This window comes from Vipera berus (genome assembly GCF_964194415.1).
Source record: "Vipera berus genome assembly, chromosome: 6".
NCBI lineage: Eukaryota > Metazoa > Chordata > Lepidosauria > Squamata > Viperidae > Vipera > Vipera berus.
In genome coordinates, this window is record NC_138208.1 from 57,910,600 (window position 1) to 57,938,558 (window position 27,959).

The window sequence follows — 27,959 nt, forward strand, 5'->3', positions numbered from 1 at the left end:
TAAGTGAATCTGGCTTCCCCATTGGCTTTGCTTATCAGGTGATCGCATGACCCCAGGACACTGCCTACCATCATAAATATGGGCCACTTGCCAAGCATCTGAATTTTGATCACATAACCAAGGGGATGATGTTGCAATGGTCCCAAGTGTAAAACAGTCATAAGTCAGCTTTTTTCACTACCATTGTAACTTTGAACAGTCACTAATGAACCATTGTAAGTCAAGGACTACCTGTAGACAAAATCATTTTACACACACATTATTTCATTTCATGTGGGTTGCCAGTGTTTAAAAAAAAAGAATCTGGCCAGTGTTTGACACTGATACCAGAACTTTTATTCTTTTTAATTATATCCTATTTCCTTTTCAAACTAATTAACCTTGTACACAAATGTGGCTGTTTAAAAAAGTTTATTTTTTCACTTAGGTAATGAATGGCAGGAACACACAAAAATTATTCATACTTGTAATGAAACATACTAAAATTATTTCACCATAATTTATAAAATGTTACTTGTACAAAAGACATCAGTAATGAATAAACATTATTCTTCATCCCCTTGATATTCTTAGCAGGCCACGGATACGTCTAACAAGTGCTTGAATGAAAGTATAGCGTGACCGCACCTTAGAATACAGTCCTTCTATATCTAGAAGTTTCTTCTGAAGGGATTCTCCAAAATTATTGGTTGCCTCTAGCTGAAGCTAAAAAGAAACAACAAAAAAACCCAAGATAATCTTTATTTATTAAATCTTCCTTTAATGCACTGCTAATTTAGATTCAGTAGTCTATATAAATGGGGTCTTCTTTGAAGCAGACCCAACCTTGCTTTTTAAAATCTAAAAAGTAAGCATACGGATTTATGAGTCATGCCATGCCTAGGTTTAACATGTGCTTGTTACAAAAAGTAAAAGGGACTGAAAATCCAATCCTGATATTATAACATTGTAAGAATTAGAAGCCCATTACAATATTATTATTTTAAAGTTTTAAAATGGAAAAGATGATAAAAGGGACGCACCCAAGAAACTTAATTATCCCTAAATTTCTATTCTCAAATATATGAAAAACGATAAATACAAATAATATATAAATTACTCAAGTGTATGAAAAATAGCCAATTATATTTGTTTTAAAGCCAATATGCTTTTACTTTTATAATGTAAAATTTGCAAAGAAAAAGCAAGGCAAAGTATGCTTTTTTTCTGATGATTTACATTTTGTTAATTGAAAGGAAATGAAAAGAAAAATTCCAATATTTGCTTCTGCTTTTAAATTTAGTATCATAATAGAAAAGTGTAAAGGAGAAGAGACAAGAAAAAGCAAATATGTTGGATAATTTCTTTTATTACAGAGCCAATTTAGAGTACTGGTTAAACTGGGAGACTAAGTTCTAGAGTTTAGGTTAGTTGGGCAACCTTGGTTTGTGTCTCTCAGTCCTAAGAAAGAGGCAGTGGCAAACCATTTCCAAAAAACCTTGCCAAGAAAACTGCATGGACTAGTCCAAGGAGTCACTATGTGTCAAAAATTGATTCAAAAAGACCAACCCCCCCCACAACTCTTTATTACTAATATTCATAACCAACAAGAACAAGTATGGTTCTGGAAGCAATATTTAGTACGCTGGATTGTTGTGTATTTATTGACCAGAATGAATAATTTCAAAGGTAAATAGCAGTGAACCAATCAAAACTTTTAGTTTTAAGGACCAATAATCATTTAATAAAAGTTATGCAGAGAATCAAGCCCACTATTTATAAAGAAAACCTTTGAAAGATCCTACCTGATCTATATCAAGTTGGCTTACTCTGCTCAATCCACTTGTTAAATCGAAGTTAGTTTCTGAATTAAAGGAATGTTGGAATTAAAAATTAACATAGTTATGTCCAAAACAAGCTTTAAAAATATGCAATGTTACATCATTTTAGAGTTGCACAGTATCTATACATGGAATCAGGAATTATTCTAGTAAATAGAAATATTTTATCAATTGATATCTTTGTTCTACTACATATAAATAGAGAGAGAAAATCTGAGATCCTTAGACCAACTGCGTCTCCTAAAGGAGCCATCTCAATTCAGCTGTCTTGGAAGACTATTACTGTAACCTTAGGGAAGTGGTAGGGCAGCAATTACAGAGCACTGTGGAGGAAAAGAATTGTCTGAACCCTTTCAGATAGAACAGAATAGAATAGAATTATTCTTTATTGGCCAAATGTGATTGGGGACACAAGGAATTTATCCCGCGCATGAGCTCTCAATGCACATGTAAGCAACAAAGTGATAAATCACAAGACACCAATAGGAGAATGTAACAGGAAACATGAGAAGAAGAATAGCAATACAGCTCAACTACGTAGCAAATATTCTTAGGCATAAATCGGTGCTGTGAGAATTAGGTGATGGCATGGGGGGGAAATTGTCTTTGTATCAAGCCGTTTTGGCATGCGATGCCCTGTAGTGGCATCCTGAGGGGAGGAGCTGAAACACTTTATGTCCAGGATGTGAGGGGTCTGTAGATATTTGCTCAACCCTCTTCCTGGCTCGTAATAATAATTATAATTATAAAAAATATAAATTATAAGTGTAAAAATTATACAAGTAATTAAAATAATAATTACAATAATCAGATAAGACTATATCTTATATGTAGATGATTTGGATGGAGGGAGTATGACCCTGTTGATCTTGTGAACATCTTGAAAGCCTCTTTTATACCACTGGTCATAGTATCCCACCGAACAGTGTAGGGTGTGGATTGTGTCCTCTTTACTTTTCAATCTCGACATGATTCTACTGAAGAGGTCATCTATCAGCACAATATAAGGTACCATGTTGATGATAACCAACTATACATCTCCACCTTAAGCTAAGAAGGAATTGTAAATCAAAATGATATCCCAATGCCTGGAGGCTGTTAGGGACTGACTTGATGGAAGAAACAAACTTTAAACTTATTTTCAGCAAAATCAAGAGGTCGGATTTAGAAATCTAATTCCAGAGTAAGTTCATATGTTATTCTAGAAGGGTTGTTCTTCCTTATGAGAACAAGATCATATTCTGGGGGTTCTGGATTCACATTTCCTGCTGGAGGAATAAGTGGAAGCCATTACTGAGGGGCAAGTTACAACTTCTGTTTCAACTACAATTTTCCATGGAATGGGACCCTTTATAAGCATGATTCATGCATCTAATTAATCACAAAATGCTTAAACCAATGTTTTAGTTTTGTTGTAGCAGAATCCATTAAAACTTTTCCAATTCTAATTGATGAAAACTAGTTGCATAATCTGCTGATTAAACTTTAAGAGATAACATAATGTAGGAATTTAAATAAATTTAAGGAAAATTACCTTGTAATCTTTTGTTCCTCAACTGAGTCCTGGGAGCCAAAAGAGAAGCTTGGGAATCCGCAGGAGTACAGTGTAGTAGATAGTGTTCAAGATGCCGCCAAAGAATAAAAAGACAGGTTTCTATAATATCTGAAAACATATCTAGTAAAGGAGCTTACATTTACTGTCCATATACTTGAGCATGTATATAACAAAATAAAGTAAGAGATAATCATAGAGTTGCTGGGTTAATGGCAAATAAGGATCTGTTTCATTCCCACATTTAAATTATTTCTTCCAGAATACACATACATTCTATCATTTTTAAGCAAAACCAAGATCTCTGGTTGCAGTTTATTTTTATTGTTTTCTCAAACATTATTAAGCGAGTTAATAACTTTATATTTAGACTGCTCAATTAATATTCCTAACAATAATCATAATCCCAAACTGCATTTAATGCGCCTCTTAAAAATCTTCCCAGAGGTTCCGCTGCATTTAAAATGTCATCTTCTTATAGAATTAAACAGTCTCTCACAAAAGTTCATTTTCTTGATTAATTTTAAAGGTTATATAATTGTAATGTTAGACCAATGGTTATGCAGATTTTTTGATATTCAAAAAACTATTACATCTGATTACATCTCTTGAACAAAGGCTATTTAAAATCAAGAAATCACAAATTATTGAGATTTGCAAGATTGGTTAAAAAAACACATTTAAGTTGGATAGCAGTGGAGGAAGTCACTTTTCACCATATTAAGTTCTTAATTTTGTTCCTAAAAATTTTAAAATATCATCTCTGAAGCTTGCTCTAAAAAACCAGGGCTTTTTTTGTCATAGAACGCTCAGAACGGAGTTCCGGCACCTTTTTTAGATGGAACATTGTAGGGTAGGCAAGGCGGGTTGTATGAAATGTGTGAGTTCCAGAACCTTTTTCTTTTACAAAAAAAGCACTGTAAAAAACAAATCAGTTTCCACATAATGATCAAAGGATACAGCAACACAGAGAAAGCAATTTGGCTCGATTGTTGATCAGCTTCACTAAACGTCGCTTTGCTAAAATGTACTTTTGGGTAGTGGAAATTTTGTCTACTCCAGCTAGAATAACAGACTGGCACAACTATGGAAAGAAACAAAGACATATAAACATGTAATATTGTGTACTTAGCCACCATACAAAGTAAGAGCTCTACAAAACCAACTTATCATATAAAGGCACATATTATTCCAAATAAAAAATAAGCTTAAAGAGAAATTTTACAATGAGAAACTCTGGAATACTACTTGTATAGCAACTTTGATACATTTGGCATCTCCAGGGACATCAGTCACTGAGTAACTTCATAATCTCCGCAAAGACTGATTAACAACAGAAAAAATTAAAAGTCTCTTTATTCTTCTAGGAAAAGCAATTTTTTCTCACTCAGAACTTTTACTGTTACAATACAAATCTAAAAAGAGGCAGTAAATACCATCCCTTCCCATTGTACTGATACACTTAGTATCCCCTTCACCGATTGTTGTAATTACTATCATATAAAATATAACACGAAGGGGTGTGACAATTAAAGGATAAACTTGGTGGAAATAGTGAAAGCAACAGAAGGATACAGGAAAATTACCTCTTTTATCTCTTCTGGTGGTAGCTGTTCCACATTTTGCAACTTGCTAACATTCTGACGATGACTATCGTAGTAACTGAAGAAGTCATTTGCGCTTTGTTTTAAGAGATAGATAATAATACCCAGGCCAGGCAATCGCCAATATGGAATCACTGGTGCTTGCGTATCTAAAACAGGCAATAATCCAAGTTAAAACAAAGAGCATTTGCCATAAAGTTGGATCCCACTAAATTAAAAACAAACTTAATCTAAAATAAAGGCTAAAGAGTTAATTGTACTTTATTACAAAAGTGTGGCCTCCAATGTCATGTATTTGATATTGCCCTCCCATCCACATGTAGAGTACAAACATGTAGAAAAGTAAGTACTACAGTATTCTACATATGTAAACATTGAGAGCAAAGTCACACAGACATATGTGGTATGTCATATGGAAGATAATCATACTGTCAAAGTGAATAACTATGACAATTCAGCATATTGCAGAACTAACACCTTTACAAACTAAAACAGCCTCTGTGGCAGAGAATGTCTAGGTTCTGCATTAGTCTCAACCTCCCAAATGTAAAAGCATACCTTATAAGTGTGACATAAACAGCCTTCTCAGTACATGAAAACATGGAAAGAATGGTTAACTATAATATCTAGAACGCATGTTTTAATTTACACATGTAAATCCACAAGCTTACCCTGCCGAGGTCCATCTCGATTGGTGGATTCAGAAAGACTGGGAGTGAAGAGGCAAACTGTGTGTTCAAAAGTAGGGGCACACTGTACCATAAGTAGCTGGCAATATTCCATCACATTGGCACAGATCTAGAGATATAGATGTAAAGTTTTTTTTAATACAATGTCTCTTACTGCTATGAAAAAGGCACAGAAAATAGAAAAAAGTATTTGAGAATGTTGCAGTAACAGCCTTTGTTCCTTCATTTGACTTATATCCAGCCTTTTATAAAGGAGGCCAAACTGGTGTATGTGTGTGTGATGCTCCCTCATTCCCCACAACAACCTTTTGTGGTAAGTTGGGCTGAGCAAGAGAGAGCAATTAACTAAGTCCCCCTGGGAGCTTCTGCAGCAGAGAATGGACTAGAACTTGGGTCTTCTCACTCCTAGTACAACACTTCAGCCACTATACCACCTCATTTCTCAATTTTATACACAGAGGTTTATTGAATGGCTCACCTGTTGCATGGCTAGTTCAATATCATCTCTCTTGTTCACTCTATCCGCCTCTGTGTGATCATCTTGCAACCTGAATTGGCGCAGTCTCTCTGAACTACCAAACCGTGGGAGTAGGCCTAAGCACTGGCGCTAAAAGCAAATGAAAATAAACCAATGATTAATTCTGTTCTCCAGATGTTTACCATTAATTGTATAAAAAATTCAGTGTGTTGTGTTTAGGATATAAAATCATATTCTGCATTACTGACCACAATATTAAATTAAAATTCTTGCCTTTTTCATTTTTCTCAATGGTTTATCTGTTTTGAAAATTTGCAATTAAACATTTTGTTCCTGACAGTATCATACTTTATTCACCTCACCTACCTTGCACCTCACAAAATTCTACTCTCTAATGTAACTTGGGCCATACCTTATGTTCCTTGTTTCTACACACCTTTTATGCCCTAAAGTTCATTCTGCGAAACTATTTGTTGTATTTAACTATTATGCCACAACTAGTTTTGTCTTTGGAAAAACATAGGAAATATGTTTACTTTTACTAAATGTTTACTAAATGTTTACTAAATTATAACATTTATTCTTTTGTCAAAAAACAAGATGGATAAATACCGTATATACTTGAGTATAAGCCGAATTTTTCAGCCCACTTTTTGGGCTGAAAAATTCCACTTCGGCTTATACTCCAGTCAACAAAAAAAACTTACCGAGGACTTGTGCGCGGCCGAGGCTTTGGTGCTTCCGGGATCGCCCGCACCTCTCCCAAGCCACCGCCGTCCGAGACCTGCCGAAGTTTGGGGAGGTGCGCGCGCACCTCCCCAAACTCCGCGCCTTGCCTGCCTGCTTCTTTCCGCAGCGGAAAGAAGCAGGCAGGCAGGGCGCGGAGGAACGGAGACTTGCCGACGTTTGGGGAGGTTTGGGCGCCTCCCCAAACCTCGGCAGGTCTCCGTTCCTCCGCGCAGACCTGCCGACGTTTGGGGAGGTTTGGGCGCCTCCCCAAACCTCCCCAAACGTCGGCAGGTCTCCGTTCCTCCTGCCGACCTTTGGGGAGGTTTGGGCGCCTCCCCAAACCTCCCCAAACCTCGGCAGGTCTCCGTTCCTCCTGCCGACCTTTGGGGAGGTTTGGGCGCCTCCCCAAACCTCGGCAGGTCTCCGTTCCTCCTGCCGACCTTTGGGGAGGTTTGGGCGCCTCCCCAAACCTCGGCAGGTCTCCGTTCCTCCTGCCGACCTTTGGGGAGGTTTGGGCGCCTCCCCAAACCTCGGCAGGTCTCCGTTCCTCCTGCCGACCTTTGGGGAGGTTTGGGCGCCTCCCCAAACCTCCCCAGGTCTCCGTTCCTCCTGCCGACCTTTGGGGAGGTTTGGGCGCCTCCCCAAACCTCGGCAGGTCTCCGTTCCTCCTGCCGACCTTTGGGGAGGTTTGGGCGCCTCCCCAAACCTCGGCAGGTCTCCGTTCCTGTTTGGGGAGGTTTGGGCGCCTCCCCAAACCTCCCCAAACCTCGGCAGGTCTCCGTTCCTCCGCGCAGACCTGCCGACCTTTGGGGAGGTTTGGGCGCCTCCCCAAACGTCCCCAAACCTCGGCAGGTCTCCGTTCCTGTTTGGGGAGGTTTGGGCGCCTCCCCAAACCTCCCCAAACCTCGGCAGGTCTCCGTTCCTCCGCGCAGACCTGCCGACCTTTGGGGAGGTTTGGGCGCCTCCCCAAACCTCGGCAGGTCTCCGTTCCTGTTTGGGGAGGTTTGGGCGCCTCCCCAAACCTCGGCAGGTCTCCGTTCCTCCGCGCAGACCTGCCGACCTTTGGGGAGGTTTGGGCGCCTCCCCAAACGTCCCCAAACCTCGGCAGGTCTCCGTTCCTGTTTGGGGAGGTTTGGGCGCCTCCCCAAACCTCCCCAAACCTCGGCAGGTCTCCGTTCCTCCGCGCAGACCTGCCGACCTTTGGGGAGGTTTGGGCGCCTCCCCAAACGTCCCCAAACCTCGGCAGGTCTCCGTTCCTGTTTGGGGAGGTTTGGGCGCCTCCCCAAACCTCCCCAAACCTCGGCAGGTCTCCGTTCCTCCGCGCAGACCTGCCGACCTTTGGGGAGGTTTGGGCGCCTCCCCAAACGTCCCCAAACCTCGGCAGGTCTCCGTTCCTGTTTGGGGAGGTTTGGGCGCCTCCCCAAACGTCCCCAAACCTCGGCAGGTCTCCGTTCCTCCGCGCAGACCTGCCGACCTTTGGGGAGGTTTGGGCGCCTCCCCAAACGTCCCCAAACCTCGGCAGGTCTCCGTTCCTGTTTGGGGAGGTTTGGGCGCCTCCCCAAACGTCCCCAAACCTCGGCAGGTCTCCGTTCCTCCGCGCAGACCTGCCGACCTTTGGGGAGGTTTGGGCGCCTCCCCAAACCTCCCCAAACCTCGGCAGGTCTCCGTTCTTCCTGCCGACCTTTGGGGAGGTTTGGGGAGGCGCCCAAACCTCCCCAAACAGGAACGGAGACCTGCCGAGGTTTGGGGAGGTTTGGGGAGGCGCCCAAACCTCCCCAAAGGTCGGCAGGTCTGCGCGGAGGAACGGAGACCTGCCGAGGTTTGGGGAGGTTTGGGGAGGCGCCCAAACCTCCCCAAACAGGAACGGAGACCTGCCGAGGTTTGGGGACGTTTGGGGAGGCGCCCAAACCTCCCCAAAGGTCGGCAGGTCTGCGCGGAGGAACGGAGACCTGCCGAGGTTTGGGGAGGTTTGGGGAGGCGCCCAAACCTCCCCAAACAGGAACGGAGACCTGCCGAGGTTTGGGGACGTTTGGGGAGGCGCCCAAACCTCCCCAAAGGTCGGCAGGTCTGCGCGGAGGAACGGAGACCTGCCGAGGTTTGGGGAGGTTTGGGGAGGCGCCCAAACCTCCCCAAACAGGAACGGAGACCTGCCGAGGTTTGGGGACGTTTGGGGAGGCGCCCAAACCTCCCCAAAGGTCGGCAGGTCTGCGCGGAGGAACGGAGACCTGCCGAGGTTTGGGGAGGTTTGGGGAGGCGCCCAAACCTCCCCAAACAGGAACGGAGACCTGCCGAGGTTTGGGGACGTTTGGGGAGGCGCCCAAACCTCCCCAAAGGTCGGCAGGTCTGCGCGGAGGAACGGAGACCTGCCGAGGTTTGGGGAGGCGCCCAAACCTCCCCAAACAGGAACGGAGACCTGCCGAGGTTTGGGGACGTTTGGGGAGGCGCCCAAACCTCCCCAAAGGTCGGCAGGTCTGCGCGGAGGAACGGAGACCTGCCGAGGTTTGGGGAGGTTTGGGGAGGCGCCCAAACCTCCCCAAACAGGAACGGAGACCTGCCGAGGTTTGGGGAGGTTTGGGGAGGCGCCCAAACCTCCCCAAACGTCGGCAGGTCTGCGCGGAGGAACGGAGACCTGCCGAGGTTTGGGGAGGTTTGGGGAGGCGCCCAAACCTCCCCAAACAGGAACGGAGACCTGCCGAGGTTTGGGGACGTTTGGGGAGGCGCCCAAACCTCCCCAAAGGTCGGCAGGTCTGCGCGGAGGAACGGAGACCTGCCGAGGTTTGGGGAGGCGCCCAAACCTCCCCAAAGGTCGGCAGGAGGAACGGAGACTTGCCGAGGTTTGGGGAGGTTTGGGGAGGCGCCCAAACCTCCCCAAAGGTCGGCAGGAGGAACGGAGACCTGCCGAGGTTTGGGGAGGCGCCCAAACCTCCCCAAAGGTCGGCAGGAGGAACGGAGACCTGCCGACGTTTGGGGAGGTTTGGGGAGGCGCCCAAACCTCCCCAAAGGTCGGCAGGAGGAACGGAGACCTGCCGACGAGCCGCGGCCACACAGGGTATTCCTGTGTATTCAGGCTTGCAGAACGGCGGATCGGCTTATACTCGAGTCAATAACTTTTTCCAGTTTTGGGGGGTGAAATTGGGGGTCTCGGCTTATACTCGAGTCGGCTTATACTCAAGTATATACGGTAATAAATACTTCACACAGCCTATAAAAATGTGTATACTACCTATTTTATCATAAGCTTCTTAGAATAGATGATGATTCGAGTGGTCTATAGAGCATGTACTGCTGTGAAGTTGTGCTACTAGAGAAAGTTGTAAACTATGAAAGAAAACAATTGCTATAATTATAGAAATTTACCTGAAATCGCCCTATATGTCCTTGTAATTCAATCTGCATTCCTTCATTGAAATCAAGGTCAACGTCACCAAGCACACCTAATGAAACAACACTCCATAATAGATTGAAATATTTTTTTATGAGGGCATCCTCTGCTAGGCTGTAGTAATTATCCACTTTATTTAGCAGGATCATATTAATTTTTAGTTGTTAATTGTTTCAGGATTTTCTTGCAATTTTAAAAAATTCTTTTATTATATTTTTTTTGTATTGTTGGTCTTTTTCTTGTGTTTTGCCTTGGGTCCTTATTAACCTTTGGCTGGATCTCTGAATATAACATCCTTGGAATATATGAAATTACACATAGTCAAGTTTCATTCATAAATACAATACACTTAAACTTCTTTTGCACAATGTTCCTCTATCAAGAAACAAAGCTAACAGCATCGACTTTAGGAGCTTTTCTAATAAGCAGTTTCTGCTAAAACTGTATAAATAAAATAGTTCAGCATTCTAACTTCTCAAAATAAACAGTGATTTTGATTGATTGATTCACACCCTGGAAGAATATAATGAACATGTGAGTCTAAAAGTTATATTAGAATGCAAGACCGTAATGTCTATTATATGGACTATGAAAAGATTCTGTGAACTTTCTCTTCCTGCTCTATACAAGTGGAAAGTTTTTATAATATATTTTATAAATATTTAATGTTATCCCAATAAAAGAAAGTGTGTTGTTTTGTAATCAAAAACAAAAAATATCTTGCCTGGTAAAGCAGCTTTGCTGATTATTCCAGTAAGTAGTGCCAATTCTCGCAAGGCTCCCACACTAACTTCCTGACACCGCAAGATTGCTTGGACAGCATCTGAATGGGATATTAGGAACTGCAAAACCTATTAAGAGAAAGAGGGAGGGAGAGAAGCATACAAAGAAGCAAAGTTAAAATGTAATTAATTCAGGGAGCTGGAAATAAGACCACGTAGTATCCAATGATATCCAGTATCCAATAGTATCTAACTTTGAGAATAATTGAAATGAACAGCCAGTTTCTGTCATCTTACCTGTCTGGCAGCCTGAGCATGTTGTGCCATGCTAGAAGTAAGGATGATTTGGCAAAGCTGGAGAGCAGGCAAAAGGATCTGGTGATAACGCTCTACAGGAGCAGGAATGAAGACTGGAGGGTCTCGAATTCCAAATATTCTTAAATGAAGAAGCGAAAAGGAAACCAATAATCTAGTTGTGTTAAAAAAAAACCTTGAAAACTCACAACAATTCATATTTTACAATGATAAAATACAAAACATACTCTCTGTATACTCTCAGAACACTTAGCTAGCTTAGCACTAGCTTGGCTTATACGTGATAATACAGGTGAAAAAATGCAATGAAACATAGATTAATATAACCAGTTACTATTTATAAAACTATCAAACCCTATATTTTTAAAGGAAATGTAATGGTTCACCAGTGAGATAATTTCAATTCTAGTCAAAACATGCACTATAAACATATAACACTAACAAACATTAATTTATCCTAACCAGGATGTTACTTTGGAAATCTGGTGTATAAACTTACCCTTGTTGATCTATTTCTGGCCGCATATCATATACCTGAAACTGTGCAAGTTTCACTATTACTCCAGATCTCAATAACTCTAGTGCTCCTTGCTGTATTTTTGCTACTTTGGTCAGGAAGGCCTGGAGGAAAAAAAAGTAAATATTTTATTTGTTAACAACAAGAACAACAATCTAAGAATCAGAATATATGGCAGGGGTGATAAATCGGATTTGCCAAGAAGTAGCTGGAGGCTCATCCCCAAAGCCTCACTGGTCATCCCTTCTTCTTACCTACAGAGAGAGACTGCCTTGAGTGATAGGGTGTCAGCAAAACGATGATTCAAATATTGATTTTAGCAAGTCACAAACAGACCAAGGGTCAAGATAATTTGACACAAGATTTTGGAATTAATTATAAACAAAGCTTCCTGTGGGAAAATGCTTTTGTTTTGAATTACTTTAAAAATCATCAAAAAATAGAATTTTAATAATTGGACACTAGAGGGAACTAAAAATTACAATTAAAGGAGATAAACACTTAAACTAAAATTACAAATATGAATGAACCAAAATGTTTTAACATTGAACGTACTGAAGGATAGTTTTGAACAATAGACCTGGAAGTCTTTATTTAAAAGATGTTATGGAAAAGGAACTGATTTGAAAGTGAACCTAAAAAACGAAGGCTACAAAAATGGAAAAAACATGTCACATTGGCCATACAAAAGAAACTGGCTGATGTCTTAGTAATTGAAAGGGATATACAAATAACAAACCAAGAATGACCTAGATAATTCTCCTATACTGGATTTGCAAGAGATTGCAAAACTGAAGAATTTTGTCAGAAAGGACAAAGGACATTATTTGAAGGGACTAGAGTAAAAGGGAGAAATATAAATTTGGTTTATTTGATGAAGATTAAAATAGACATGTTGTTATCTCTAGTAACCCTTAATGGACTTCTGCTGACATTAGGACTGAACTGATGAGGTTTTAAGGATTTGTTTATAGATAAGGGACAAGATATGGGAAGAAGAGATTTTTTGCTGTATTTTAAGAGAAGATGCTAAATTATTAAAATTGTTTATACTTGCTGTGATGAAGGGGAAGTTGTATGTGTGTGCATGTATTTCTATATTCTTATTATTTTTTCTATTTTTTTCTTTTCCGCATCTTCTATTTTTTCTTTTAATTTTTTTAGTTTCTATTAACTTTTATTTTTTGTAATTTTTAATAAAATTACTATTAAAAGAGAAAGATATACTTGAGAAGCTGACCTCTGACAATTTAAGAGAATTAATTGGGAAGGCTGGGAGAATGCTAGATAGCAAGTATGTTATGATTTGCCTCTTTTAAATGAATAACCTACTATTGCAAAGCAGAAAGACAAACCTCACGTGAAGTGATAGAACAGATTAGACTTCAGAGCTTTACAACGATTTTGTAAAAATATGCTTTAGAGATGAAATAGAAAGTTCTTCTAATCTAGTTAATGGATAGAAAGGAGAGTATTCAGAGATATGGACAATGTGAATGCAAAGATTTAAAAAGTGAAATTTTTGTGACATAAGAAGAGTTATGTGTTAGTGCTAAATATTAACAGATTGCTTTAGGCTGGAGTACAACAGAAGCAGAATTTGCACAGAATCTCACCATTTTTGACTCATAGGTATACAGAGCTTTAAGCAAAGGAGGCTGGGGTATGAGCAAACTTTGCAATTTGAGATCATCATCTGCCAGGCTATCAACAAGCACTTTTAAGTATCCACTGTTGGAGAGATATAATAGCCACTGGTGCTGTTTATCTATAGAGACGATACGGTCCAGTAATGCTAGTGCTAGCATCTAAAAAAAACAGAGAGATTAAATTACTTTACAAGAATGCAGTTTCTGCTTAGAAAGATTTGATTCATATCTTTAAACTCTTAATTGCTCTAATCAATTTTAAATCATAATAAATGGAGTTTGTAGGTTCTATATTATTGCATTTTATACCTTTATAATATAACTGTATAAGAACCAACCTACTTAATAGATCAGACATGTCAAACTAGCGACGTCATGTGACGTTGCACAATGTATCGGGAGTTTTGCCATTATCGGCAATGGAGTGGGTGCAGCTTCCGGATGACGCATCCGGCCGGCAGTTTGACACCCCTGCTATAGATAGTTCAACATAATCATATAATCATTTGTTATACCAGACGTAGCATTACTATTACAACATAATTACCCATCCTCAAAAATTAAGTCTGTTCAAAATTCACAGGTCTAATTTTATTTACCCGTCCTATCTCATGTCCATCACAGGCATCTCTGCAGACTACCTCCATTAGGGCAGAACCATAGCTTTCAATAATAGCCATGTTTTCTCTCTGCAGTTTACTGAAACCATCTTCAGGAGCTGTTAAACGCTCCCACATGGACTTTTTGGCTGTAAAATAGATCAAAGAGTATTAAAAACAAATCAGATTTGATTCCTGGTGATGTCATATATGGAAGGGTTTACCAATTTTTTTTCTGGGAATGTTTAAAATTTGGTAACTTTTGCTATGTAGTTCCATTATTACTTCTAAAGAAGTAATAACCAAGTCTGTTTAGCTTTTCAAGCGAGGTCTCTTTGTGCAACTGGCATTGAGAAATTAGGTCCAAGAACAGGTAATTATAAACTTCACAGTATTAATGCTTCTGGAAAACAGATACTCATTGGAATTTCAAACTTTAGACCTAAAAGTTGTTTAAGAAATTTAAGAACTTCCTATCACCACTACTAATATTCACAACATTTACTCTGTAGAGACAGACTATATATGCAACTCGGTAGAGTAGGAGTCACCAATCTTTCCGAGTTGGCCCCCTGGTGGGAAAGGGATCTTTATACGCGCATGCACACACATGCAAATGCGGCTGCATGCGCATGCATGCAAACAGCCATGAGCATGCACGCTCTACAAATGGGGCTGCTAGCTCTGGCAAGAGGCTCACAGCTCTCCTAGCGCCGGTAAGAGGCTTCCGGTTCTCCTAGCGCTGGCGAGAGGCTTGCGGCTCAGCTAGCGCCAGTGCAAGGGCAGGGGGTGAGCGCGTGCACATGCGCACATGCACTGACCAGCCACTCACCTAGCCTGGTAGTGGACCGCGGCCCATAGGTTGGGGACCTATGCTGTAGAGTGTCATACTTTCTATAATTAGATTATATTTTACCTGCTTCTAGGGTATCTGGTTCATCTGGTCGTTGAGCAATCTGCAAATAATAGAGCAATGATCCATACAAGTGTGTCCTCACTCGCTGGAACCCACCACCTATTCAGAGAGGAAGAGAGAAGCCAACAAACATAGCATTATCTTCAATTATATGTACAATGCTGATTTTGCAATGAAAACAACTATTTTTTCATAAAAGCTGAAGCCAGAATAATCAAATTGTTCCATTCTTAGCAAAATTAAAACAGAAAACATTATAAAGATATAGCCACTGTCCTCTATTTTTGTCAGAACAACCCACAGGCATCTTCTACTGCTTATGGCTATAACTGTAAAACAAGATATGCAAACTCAGTTTAAGTATAATATTTAATTTAATGAAACAAAATGAAAATATGTTCAATTCCATATTAACATTTATGGAATTCCTTTCCAATAAGTATAAGTGATTTAGGAGCCTTGGTGGAGCAGTGGGCTAATGCCTCCTTAAGTAACACCAGCTGCCTGCAATTATTGCAGGTTCGCATCCCACCAGGCTCAAGGTTGACTCAGCCTTCCATCCTTCCGAGGTAGGTAAAATGAGGACCCAGATTGTTGGGGGCAATAAGCTGACTTTGTAATAATGCCGCTTGGGGGGGGGGGAAAGCCCTAATAAGCAGGCATATACATAGAATGAAGGCTATTGCTGAGCACATTTTATTTGTGCTTAGATTGTAAGCCGCCCTGAGTCTTCGGAGAAGGGCGGGATATAAATGGGATTAAAATAAAAATAAAAATAAATGTATTCACCAGTCTTCAGAATAAAATCCAGAATTTGTTTCAATATGATATGTAAAGAAGAGTCTCCAATGGAGGCAAATCCCACTGCCAAGTCTTCAGAAGCAGGTGATGTAGCAAAAGACCCATCCAACATTAGGACAAATTGGAAACGTCCAGGCATAGGGATAGCAAATGGCTCCTTTTGTTCGGTTCGCACAGACTGGCTTAGGTGAGCAGTCAAAGTGAACACGGCTCCTGCCACAACAGGCATTAACTCTTGAGCTGCATCATCATTCAAAATCTTATGGGAAGAAAAGAAATTAATAGTCTTAAGTTATAAGTGACATGATTTCTATCATCTTTCCAAATGCAAATGACAGTAGCTAGAATGTGACACTTAAAACAAATGAGTCTCAAATTGCTGTTAAATTGTCTGATATATATTCCTCCTTTCCTTACTCTGTATTTTACAATTTAATTTTAAAAGAATCACCTTTTAAACCACATAATGTACTAATATATCTTTATAGTTTACCTTATCGTGTAAATCTTGCAATAGATCACGGATAATAAGCTGTCTATCTTCAGATTGTATGAGGTCCTGTGGGCAGGCAGTTAATATGATTTCAACCAGCTGCCTCCAGGACTCCAGAGCATGTTTCTTTGCATACAGACACTGAAGAAGCTTGTTCCTCTCCACAACATACTGAAGAATTGTATTGATTTCCTGGAAATCAATTGGGGAAAAAATCACTAACAACAAAAAACTATTAACCAAGTTAAACTCATATCATATGTTTATAACCAAGCAGGGAATATACATGTCAGAAATACCTTGGGGATTTTGAAAAAAAAAGTTGCAACAGGGAGTTTCCTTTTAAATGCCATCAAAATGTTTGATGGTGGGAAATCATAGAAGAAACTGGAAGGAGCTTTCAGGTGAGGAATGGTGAACTACAGCATCTCCAAATTTGCAAAGATGACAACCACAACTAAGACCTAAGGACCTGTGAGCAGACTCGTCTCACAGAACCTCCCCGGATAAGGAGAGGATGGGAGATGGTTCACTTGTGCTCCAGACAGTTGTTCCTCATGAGGAGACCACGGGATAGAGGTTTTTTGTGGATTTGAGTTCTGGGAGATGAAGAGAACCATCATGCTCTCAACTGCAGCAAAGTTTTAAAAGTCACAGAGCTCATTCACTCACTTTCTAATCACTTTCAGAAATTATCCTTTCTTTTTTCTCTGTATATCTTTTATTCTTTTTGTACTTTCCCTTCTTTCTGAGTTTAATTTGTATTGTTTTCAGTACTGTATTAAAACTTAATACAGGTAGTCCTTGACTTACAACCGCTTCCATTATGATTGTATGAGGACTACCTGGAAAAATTATTTTTTTTTAAAAAAAAAAGAAACTGGATACATCCCTGTGAATTACAATCTTAGATATTTTTAAATTCCCATTTCTTAAAAATAATAATAAAACTGACATTCTAGCAGTAAAAAATGCTTATAAAACGTAAAGGTAAAGGTTCCCCCGCACATGCGTGCTAGTCGTTTCCAACTCTAGGGGCCGGTGTTCATCTCCGTTTCAAAGCCGAAGAGCCAGCGCTTGTCCGAGGACGTCTCCGTGGTCATGTGGCCGGCACGACTACATGCCAAAGGCGCACAGAACGCTGTTACCTTCCCACCGTAGTGGTCTCTATTTTTCTACTTGCATTTTTACGTGCTTTCAAACTGCTAGGTTGGCAGAAGCTGGGACAAGTAACAGGCGCTCACTCTGTTACGTGGCACTCAGGATTCAACCTGCCAAACTGCCGACCATCTGATCGACAAGCTCAGCGTCCTAACCCACTGAGCCATCGCGTCCCTTATAATCACTCCCAAATTAGTAAGCACTATATAAAATATTTAGTAAAGCAAACAATTAAAAAATATTTACTAAAGCAAATAATAATATATCCCGATAACCTTTTTCAAAATCTAGACATTCTAGTTATTTTATTTCTTTACCTCCATAAGTAAAGGTCTCTGTCCAAGGGCTGCCATTCCTTGCAAGGCATTAACTTCAGCAATCAGAACTTTGTGAAGATGCTAGTATTGAGGAAAAGACAAGGCTCATGCCTAATACACAGTAAAAATACTAAATCAACCCATTATCTTAACTGTGAAGAGTGTTTTCATCATTTATTTCTTACTTCATTTATTTTTACTTTCATCCTAGATAAAATTATACACTTTAATGAAGCTAGCCAGGAAACATACAATATCCAACATGAAATGTCAGTTGTTCCTTTATAACACTCAATTCAGTGTAGTAACTGTTTTTTTTTGGCCAGGAAGTTGACTATAACTTTATAAAAAGGTCTCTCTCTCTCTCTCTCTCTCTCTCTCTCTCCCTCTCCCTCTCTCTCTGTCTCTCCAGAACTTTCAAATAAAAATAAGGATATATAGCAGGGGTGGCAAACCTATGGCACGCGTGCCACAGGCAAAACGCAAAGCCATCCCTGTGGGCACGCACACCACTGCCGGGCTCCTCCCCCTCCCTCTCTGCACGCATGCGCAGTCCAGGAACAGCTGCGAGAGCTGGGCGGGGTCAGGGAACCTATAAAAGGAGCAGTTTTGGCAGGAGAGTGAGTGAGCAGCCTTTGGAAGCGACCTGTGGTGAGTTTGCAATCATTTTAACAACCGGTTCTCTGCCTTGCCTTCCCTCTGTCTTGGTCAGGCTGGGCTACTCGGGGGGGGGGTCGGCTGGGGAGGGAGACAGAGGGGGGGGCCATCAGGTGGCTTCTGCTGCTCTGACCGGTCAGCCATGCAGGGAAGCAGGAGGGGCAGAGGATGCATGAATCCGCTGCCTCGTCAGGCTGCTAGCGAGCATCCGAGGTGGCTCCAGACCCCCGGCTGCCCCTCCACCTCCTCCTGCTTCCTTGCATGGTTGACTGGTCGGAACAGCAGAAGCCAGATCCATCAAGTGGATGCACCCAGGGCGGGCAAAGACTTTCTTCCGGCTGTCCCGGAGCCGTTTCCTCCCGCACCCATGGGGCTCTGTGGCCAGTCTGCCATTATGCAGAACAGCCAGCATGCTGCTTGCTGGCCTCTGTGTGCAGGGGCTGATACCGTCAGGCAGCAGATCCAGAAACGAAGCTCTGGTGACCATCCTCACACTGGTGGGGGCAGTGGCAGGGGAAGGCAGGATCTGGCATGCGGCCACCCTTTGCTGCTACTGCCGTACATTGTCCCATGTGCGCCTCCGGGCTATGCATGTGGGACGATGTGGGGTGGCAGCAGAGAGGGGAGGGTGAGTGCCAGTCACCTTCCCCCACCGCTGCCCCCACCAGCGTGAGGATGGTCAGCACAGCTTTGCTTCCAGATGGAGGCATCACCACTGCCGCCTCCTGCTTCCCTGTGTGGTTGGCCGGTCAAGAGGCTCAGAGCAGGAGGAGGAGCAACAGCCACCGCCCCCATCAGAGCCACCATGTAGACAGGGCCCGCACCAGGTGAGGGCTCCTTTCCGGCCATCCCGGGGCCATCTCCGACCACGCCAATGGGGCTGCCATGATGCAGGAGGCTGTGGCTGCTGACGGACACTGTCGGCCCCCATGCATTCGCTGGCCTCTGTGGGGGCCGATGGTGTCAGGCAGCAACTGCTCCAGACCCTGCCTCACCTTGCCTTGCCCCATGACAATTGGCATACCCACCCTGCCTCGCCTCACCTCACCCCGCAGGACGAGCCTCCAGTCCACCCCCCACCTTCCAGAGACACCCTGGATCTCCCCCAACCCTGCCTGGCCCCCACAGGCGTCCCTTCCCACCAGCATCATCAAGGTGGCCACACCCACTGTGGCCACACCCACCCAGACTGCCATGACCATTGTGGCCATGCCCAACCAGTCGACCACGCCCACCCGGCACCCGGTGATAAATGGGTTTTGGGTTGTGGTTTGGGCACTCGGTCGCTAAAAGGTTCGCCACCACTGATATATGGGATATATTGAAAATAATGGATATATTAAACTAGATATTCAATCCCAGAATTACCAAACGTATTTTAAGAACACGAAGCAAACTTGATAAATAAATAAGTAACAATTCTGGCCCCTAATAAAACTGGGAACCAAAATCCATTTTAAACTTTTTGCTTTCAGACTCAAGCAGGGGGGCCATACATGCGTTACTGTGGGTGGATCAAGTTCTTAAAGTGTGTTTCTATATATTTTTGGACAACCCCAACATTTCTCGAACCTTGCTGACCTTCACATTGCAAATAATTGGTCCATGTGCAGTCCTATTCTCACAGTTAGCAATGACCTCCTCTATTTGAGCACGGTCAAAAAAATCTAGTTGCAAAGGCTCTGGGATCTCTTGACTGAAGTCAATTGAATCAAGGATGCTCAAGATTTTCCTGTGCACTGAAGATATTAGAAATCAATTTAGAAATTTCTGGAAATCAGACAGAAGAGAATTCAGCTACACTCAGAAAATATAAATGACAAGCTTTATGATTTAGATATTTTTTCTATTTATCACAATTCTATATTTTATTCCTATTAATATATCTCAAGAAAATTAATTAAGTTACACCATCAGACACCACAGTATATTTATAGTTAAATTCTGAAACAGTGTAGCTCCAATCCAGCAGGTAATTACAATATACAAAACAGAACTGTAAGTGCTTTAGTATTTATTAAATTTTATGCTCTTGAAGCTGGTCATATTGAACTTCACTGTCAGGGCAAAGAATCATGACAATACATTAAGTTGCAGTTAAGAAGATTTATTGCTCAAGCCTCTAAACAAGATTCTAGTCAACTAGCTTTCAGTGCTAAATTGGCAGAGGATAATGCAAGAGAGTTTGGACTTACATCCTTTGTTGGAATGTAACAACTCTAGGTTGATGACTTGCTTAACTCTGCCCCTGGCTCTACCTGTCCTTCTCCTACCACACAGTATTTTAGGAAGTTAATAAAAGGGAAAAATCCCAATAAACTTCAAATGGTTTATCAGTTTCTGCATTGTGCCCACTTGTTTCTTTGTAATGGATTAAGTTGCTTCCCTTCTATGCAATGCTCTAGAATTTCATGTTAAATAACAGCATAGAAATATCACAAAATATGTATGCTAGAAGCCAAAAAATGGAATGTATTATATAAACATATAATACCTATATAGACATTTATCTATCATTTACAAATTTAAGTGCATTATGATTTTTCTAACTATTTTTGAATGTTCTGATTATAACAAACAGCCAGGCAAAAAAGAGAGAACCAGGCAGCTTGGTCTAGGGCAGACATGTGAAATATGCGACGTCATGTGATGTCACGCAACGTATTGGGACTGTTTTGCCATTGCCAGCAATGGGGTGGGTACGGCTTCCATCTGACGCGTCCGGCCTACAGGCCGGCAGTTTGACACCCATGGTCTAGGGTAACGAGGGGTGCCAGCATTCCCAGGGGGTGTGAGATGGCATTTCAGGGATGTGAGAAGAGTGGATTGTATTCCTTAATGATAGGTCACGAATCACAATTACTTTTGTAAGGGGCGAGAACATTAATCAAACATTTTCAAGGAGTGTGGGGCATAGAAAAGGTTGGGAAGGCACTAGGATAGAAACCAAGAGACTGAGTTCTAGTCTGCCTTAGGAATGAAAGCTGCTATAGTTTTATTGCAGCAGTCAATATAATTGTCTCTGTATTCCTAATCAAAATCTGAAAAGTAGGTCTTCACAAGTAACTTACCCTTGGAAACAGTATCAAAGTGAAGGAATCCAGTGACAGAACGACTATCATCTTCTATCCCTCCTTCACCATCAGCTAAGAAAATTGAATTTTAAAACTTAAAATTAATTTATAAGCCACTCAATTTCATCACAGCACAAATTTAAAATAAAATGCAAAATGCCTGTGCATTTTAAAGCAGCTGCACAAGCTGAAAGATACAAACTTCTTTAATAGTCCAAAGAGAAGTGCTTCACTTATACCAGGGGTAGGCAACCTTGGCTCTTTTATGACTCGTGGACTTCAACTCCCAGAATTCCTGAGTCAGCCATGCTGACTCAGGAATTCTGGGAGTTGAAGTCCACAAGTCATAAAAGAGCCAAGGTTGCCTACCCCTGGCTTATACTAACGTAACTTTGTTACACGTTGATAGCAATAAATTCCATCCAATCCTAATTTACACTTAGAGAGATGAACAATAAAAGCTATGTATCCTGTTAATAGGCAAGAGTAATGTGTTATACTGAATAATCTATCACTGCTATTAATATGTCAGCTCTGGCTAAACCAATATCTCCATTATCTAAGTAGTACTTGCTTCCCTCACTCCTAAAATCGTAACTGTGAGACGAACTAGAAAATGTTATGGTAAAAGTTGTAACAACTGGATATGAAAGTGAGAGCTAATTCAGAAAATTTTTAAAAAATGGCCTTTAGGTATAACAGTCTTAACCCTTCTATCTATCCAGCCAAATTCCATTTACCTAAATAAGATTTGACTGGCACATCATCAAGAAGGAGCTGTAACAATCTCTGTGTGTGAGAACGCTGGCGGTTCAGGGAAGTAACTCGCAATTCTATAGATGCAGTTTTCATTAGCCATGACATCTGATTCAAGGCAGGAATCTCATGCTCTGAGTAGAAGTGAAAGAAAGAAACAGTACAGCAGAGTAAAATAATTCACATTGGGAAAACATAGCCCTCCTACTCTGGCATGCTTTGAAACCTTAGCTTAGACTGTTTGAGAGCACTCATATTGCAATGTGGTCTAATTCCAAAATGAGATTCCTCAACGGTCATGCTTCCTGACCATTCTTTCCCAATGCTGAGGTGGAAAAGAAGCAAAAAAGAAAGCATAGGACGCATGAAGTGTCACAAAAGAAGGAAGATGCATTTCTCTGCCTTCCAAGGCAAGATTTCTAATATTCTGAGATAAAAATAGCTTTTCTGCAAGACTAAAGTATTTCAACCTAGAATGAAACAATGTTTCAAAGCAATAGAATAAAATACCTCCAATTAAAAATGCATTTCAAGTGTTACCTTTGACACAAAAAGGAAGGTGCTGCAATTGAGAGAATAAAAAATCCTGGCTAGTTCTCAAATATCTCATAGTTGGTCCTGATGTGTCTGAGCACGCACATAACTGATAGATCACCTGTTAATCCAAAAAAAAAATCATGTGTGTCTTTGGGTATAAACAAAAAAACATGCATTCCTTTTAAAAGAATATCAGGTTAAAAAAACATAGCTGAATTATTAACAACACAGTATTAAAACTGCCTTCACTGATTTAAATGACTTACATGTAACAGCTCTATTTTTAAAAATCAGCTCAGGCTCCAATGCTATAAAGTGAAGGATTCAGATATATAATTATCTAAAAGAAAATATCCCTGAATTCAAAGAGGCATCTTTCTCTGTAATCATATGTAGGCCTGTGATATAAATTATTTTAAGAATCAAAATAGCACTGTAAAACTACAAAAAGCTACAAAAACACTTAAAGCTGATTGGCTGTATATGCAAAATTTAAATTCAAAATTTACTCAAAATTTCTTTCATACCTGATAACACAACTCTGCCAGATGTGGAGATTCCCGAACTGCTGTGGGATCAGATCTTGTTTCAGTACCATTCTCTAATATATTCAAAATAGCATGAAGGCAAGTACGAGGGCAACCCAACACACCTTAAGGATTTAAGAAACTTGTTTAGATAAACTGTATAGAAGGCATAAGGTAATTCACATGGAAAATAAAAAACCAAATTTCATTCTGTTTGAAATTTTAGTGTACTTTTTATACTAGCTAGAAATGGCAAAGAGTTTGTTCTTGTAAAATTACAGTTTAATGTTGCATTTTATTACAAAAGTGATATGATGAATAAAAGTACCCAGATTTGCAGAGTTTGCATCTAGATGCACTTTCTACAATGCACTGATTTTAAAATTGAAAACATTTAACATTTATTCTGTGTACCATATTAATATTATGCTATACTGGAAAATTAAAATGAAATAAAATATCACTATCCAAGTGTAGGTTTTTTCCAGATGGTAGCTAGCCACTTCCCTCTTTCTCTGTCCTCAGAGCACTTTCAGTTGGGTACCTGGATCTTGCAGATTTGTAGTGCTGACAGGCTTCCTAAATTCATAACCAAGAAGATACAGAGCAAGATTGGGTGGCTTGCACTCCAGAGAGGTAATGAGAAGGTTCAGAATATTAATCCTTGTTTCATGGAATATCGGTGCTTGCTTCCTTTCACCTTCAAATTCTTTGAATCAAGCACACACATTTATATTAAAAGTGGATTATTCAGCAAGCAGTTAATGCATATGTATCTTTAATTAGTCTAATTTACAACCATCTGCACATTTCTCAATGAGCAACCGAAATACAAGTATGAAAACTTCTGTTTAAAGTATTTCAGAAGGTATCAATCTGTTTCTGAATTAACTGTATAATCATCATCTCACCCATAAATATAAATTATGGAAAGCAGAAAAATTAATATATTTGTGAAATTATTTTGTAAATGTAATTTTTTGGCAGTCTTTTGGCAGGCTAACTATAATTTTGTTGAAAATTATAAGAACTAAAATTTTAAATAGTACAGACTTCTAAATGCAGTCTTTCATTATTATTCTATCTTCTGAAATTAAAAGAATAACATAGTGCAAATAAACACAAGCATTTTCATTTTTGAAAATAAAAATAAAATAAAATGATCAACTTTCATACCTTCATCAGGATTAATTATTTCTTCTGCAGTTTCATTGTCCAAACATTCCACAAATCCAGCCATTAGTTTCTGACTGATACTCTAGATTTGTAATTAAAAGAAAAGTAAAATAATAAGATATTAATAGATGATTTATAGGTATATAAACATATCCAAACCTAGAATAGTACACAAAAATGCTTAAATAAGCCATACATTACCAAGGTTATGCTACATTATTTCAGAGCTATCACATTTCAGCAGAAACAAAACCTAGAATATTTTCATTGTTCCAGGCGTCAGTTGAAATAAACAGTAGAGAAGAGGGAAGAGAGAGGAGAGTGGTTACAGTGAAAGGGGAAATGGACGAGCAGCACCCAAACCTACGTGTATGTATTTATATTTGTTGACTTGTTTGTGGAAGAAATGGGAAAATAAAATTGAATATATATTAAAAAAACAAAAGAAATAAACCTGTGAGGGATTGTCCAAATGATTTTATGGGGTGAGTAGAGCAAGGCTGGGATATACCATCATCTCCCTTCCCTCGTCCTCATGCCTTATGTGCCACTACAGATCCCCCATCCGTCCATCACTGCCTCTTTCTTTTCTCTGCTTAGCCATTTACATGGCATCACAGAGGAAATGTCCAGTCCTAGGTTTTTCCTGTCCCCAGCCCCCCAAAAAACCCTTTTGCTTGAAATAATCATGATTCAGTCTGTATAGAAAACAAAATAGATCCATTCCACATATAGATCAAAACTTGAAAAACATGTGGGTTTCGGTCAGAGAACAGTTAGCTGAAACCAGCTTCTCTGCTCATGGAATGGTTCAAACCCAGAACATTTGCACATCTCTATTAATAAATCATTTGCTGATAATTGGATAACAATTCCCTTTTTCTTGCTTAAAAAAATTAATTGCAATTACCTGGTCTTGTGTGAAGTCTCCAATCAGCTTGACCTGAATGTTAGAATTGCAAGAAATGCAACAAAGGATCTTGGAACTTTCAAAAGCCAGTTCAGGATTGGTATTACCATGATAAAGATACCTTTAAAAAATAACATTATAGAGAAATAATGATGGCAACCCATGTATTGAATAGAACGTCACTATACCTGTATTTTGTTTTACAATATACCTGGAATACATAGGTGTAACTTTATTCAAATCATTATCCTATACTTGGGAGGAAAAGCAGCTTACATTTTATTTCCTAATTCAATTGTTTCTTAAATCCCAATTTCTACAGGTCACATGAACATATTATAACATCAAATTAATTAAATTAAAATATAATATTATTCACAATATAAATAGAAGTTGTTTGGAAATGTTCTTAACAAATGTACAGCTCAATCCTATGAATTACTGTAGATGAATAGAGGGACAGTATTCTATTTTTATGAAGCCAGCTATTAATGGAATTTTTCTAAGCACTCATGCTATAGGAACATCTGGAACAGATACGCTCTGAGTAAAAACGCAGCATTTCTAAAGCCACAGCAAGTTTTCTAAATTTTTGGGACTTACCTGGCAATATTTACCACATGGTCAGCTTTTTTAGTACGAGGATTGATTCCTTGCAGCAGCTGTTCTAATGCGGTAACAATGAGAGAGAGATGGCTTTCTCTTAAGAAGTCCATGAAAAGGTTCTCTTTCTGTAGAGTTAGATTGAGCAGCCCAAGACAATACTGTACAGCCTTCTCCAAATGCTTTTTACCTAAAGAAAACAAATCAAACAATTAGATCACACATTCATAATTCCCCCACTGGGGGGAAATGGAGAAGGGGAATAATTCACAGTGAGTTTACACTACATTGATGGAGGCAACAAACAACCCATCAAGAACTGCCAGTTTTGAGTCATCAGGTTTTTTCCAACAGTCTATACTAGAGTCGTGTAGATATTTCGATATCTTAATTAAAAAGAAACTTGCAACTTACCAGGGAAAGGTGCATAGGTATCTAGCTGTTTAACTCCTTCCTCCAACAAGCTAAGACACAATTCCAGCATTGGTGATTCATTCAAAAGATGATACATCAGGTTAAACCCAGGTGGTTTATAAGCTATTACTTCTTCTCCTAGAAAATGAAGCACATTTATTTATGTGTTATTTATGAGATTGCAATTTACCAGCATAAATGTAAACCTAATCATGGTCATTTTCATTTTCTCCTTCCCCTTTCCCCATGTAAAGATTTAAACAAGTGTAAAATCCCTATTTTCCCACAAAATTCTTTCATTTATTCTTGAAACCTTGCCTTTTCTCTGAACTGCCCCCTTTTCTTAAATCAAGTGAGCTAAAGCAAAAAACTGATTTCCCACCTTTATATGAACCAATATAATCTTTCTTTGGGTTTGCATCACTTATTCCATCTCCAGATATTTAGCCTTATTTTAAAAGGTTTTCCCTTGTCACTGCCTCCCTCCTCTTCCCATTCTACTGCTAAGTCTTTCCTAAATTTTCATTGGGGAAAATGATTTTTAAAACTCCCCCAGTTCTAAAAATGTCACTGCATCTAAATTCTTCATATTTCTACATGCAAGCATCCACACCATTCCCTACTGTAACATTGTACATAGAAATCTCATTGAACTATAAATATTCCTGCTTGTTTTGAGGAGCACTTAGAATATAATTAGCAGTCACCAACAGATCAGAAAAAAACCTCCATGAGATTTTGTTGGCTTTCTTTCCCAGCAAGAGACCAAAAATAGGTAAAAAGAGATCAGCAAATAGCTTACCTTGTAAATCTACATATTGGTCCACAAAATCTTCAAGTTGGGGTTCATAGTCACTCAGCAACTTATAAAAGACCTCCAGAACTACTTCAGCTACTTCCCACTGTCAAAAAACCATGTCCAAAATATTCATTTAATTTTTAAAAATGTTATAAAGTTATATTTTAATTAAGTGAGTTGGATCCAATTTTTTTCCTGCCAGAAGGAGCTTAAATGAGACATTTCCTGATATAAGTCTTGTTCCACTCAAAGAAATCTTGAAGAAATCTTTAATTCAATCAACTCCCAATATAAAATGGTTCTGAAACAGAAATAAAATCAACCCCACTATATACATTGGCCAATACTCACATTCTATAGAAATGAAATCCAGTAACATTGTACATATTAATTTCTTCAGTTTATTATTGTGCAAATAAATCTCATTAGTGCCTTTTTCAGGTTAGCTGATATAGGGTTGCATTTAGGGGAAAAAGTCTTGTTTAAACTTCCATATATTATTGAAAAAAGTCTGGATTGGAATTTTAGGTCACAGGGATATAACAAAAATTATAATGTTTAAATAATATTATTTCAATATGTAAACGTTGAAAAGGAGCAATTAGCTTGCTGTATAAGCTAAAAGTAAATGGAGGTCTATAACTTTACTTTCCAGTTTAAAAGCTGAAATAATGTGTTGAATCAAATCAGTAAAATATCTAGAAAGTTTAGCAGGAATTTCCCAGCATTTGGAACAACGAATTCAGTCCTACTTGAAATGCT

At 39.9% G+C, this 27,959-nt stretch overlaps 1 protein-coding gene across 2 annotated transcripts in view; it reads right to left on the reverse strand.

Annotated features, from left to right (window-relative positions):
• Nucleotides 1-394: 394 nt before the first annotated feature.
• The window catches only part of NUP205 (nucleoporin 205), a 60,696-nt gene continuing 33,131 nt past the window's right edge, over nucleotides 395-27,959 (reverse strand). For both annotated transcript variants that reach the window (XM_081331396.1, XM_081331395.1), the window contains 28 exons: nucleotides 27,201-27,300; nucleotides 26,399-26,536; nucleotides 25,985-26,174; nucleotides 25,382-25,502; nucleotides 24,472-24,553; nucleotides 23,840-24,004; nucleotides 23,296-23,420; nucleotides 22,772-22,886; nucleotides 22,216-22,365; nucleotides 21,473-21,547; nucleotides 19,983-20,140; nucleotides 17,745-17,825; nucleotides 16,267-16,458; nucleotides 15,762-16,032; nucleotides 14,973-15,071; nucleotides 14,057-14,205; nucleotides 13,425-13,616; nucleotides 11,791-11,912; nucleotides 11,274-11,412; nucleotides 10,979-11,105; nucleotides 10,230-10,306; nucleotides 6,144-6,272; nucleotides 5,648-5,774; nucleotides 4,959-5,125; nucleotides 4,333-4,456; nucleotides 3,355-3,483; nucleotides 1,785-1,843; nucleotides 395-705 (listed from right to left, as the gene is read on the reverse strand). In XM_081331396.1, coding sequence (XP_081187522.1) covers nucleotides 553-705; nucleotides 1,785-1,843; nucleotides 3,355-3,483; nucleotides 4,333-4,456; nucleotides 4,959-5,125; nucleotides 5,648-5,774; nucleotides 6,144-6,272; nucleotides 10,230-10,306; nucleotides 10,979-11,105; nucleotides 11,274-11,412; nucleotides 11,791-11,912; nucleotides 13,425-13,616; nucleotides 14,057-14,205; nucleotides 14,973-15,071; nucleotides 15,762-16,032; nucleotides 16,267-16,458; nucleotides 17,745-17,825; nucleotides 19,983-20,140; nucleotides 21,473-21,547; nucleotides 22,216-22,365; nucleotides 22,772-22,886; nucleotides 23,296-23,420; nucleotides 23,840-24,004; nucleotides 24,472-24,553; nucleotides 25,382-25,502; nucleotides 25,985-26,174; nucleotides 26,399-26,536; nucleotides 27,201-27,300 — 3,756 coding nt within the window. In that variant the 3' untranslated portion in view covers nucleotides 395-552. The remainder of the gene's footprint in view (nucleotides 706-1,784; nucleotides 1,844-3,354; nucleotides 3,484-4,332; nucleotides 4,457-4,958; nucleotides 5,126-5,647; nucleotides 5,775-6,143; nucleotides 6,273-10,229; nucleotides 10,307-10,978; nucleotides 11,106-11,273; nucleotides 11,413-11,790; nucleotides 11,913-13,424; nucleotides 13,617-14,056; nucleotides 14,206-14,972; nucleotides 15,072-15,761; nucleotides 16,033-16,266; nucleotides 16,459-17,744; nucleotides 17,826-19,982; nucleotides 20,141-21,472; nucleotides 21,548-22,215; nucleotides 22,366-22,771; nucleotides 22,887-23,295; nucleotides 23,421-23,839; nucleotides 24,005-24,471; nucleotides 24,554-25,381; nucleotides 25,503-25,984; nucleotides 26,175-26,398; nucleotides 26,537-27,200; nucleotides 27,301-27,959) is intronic.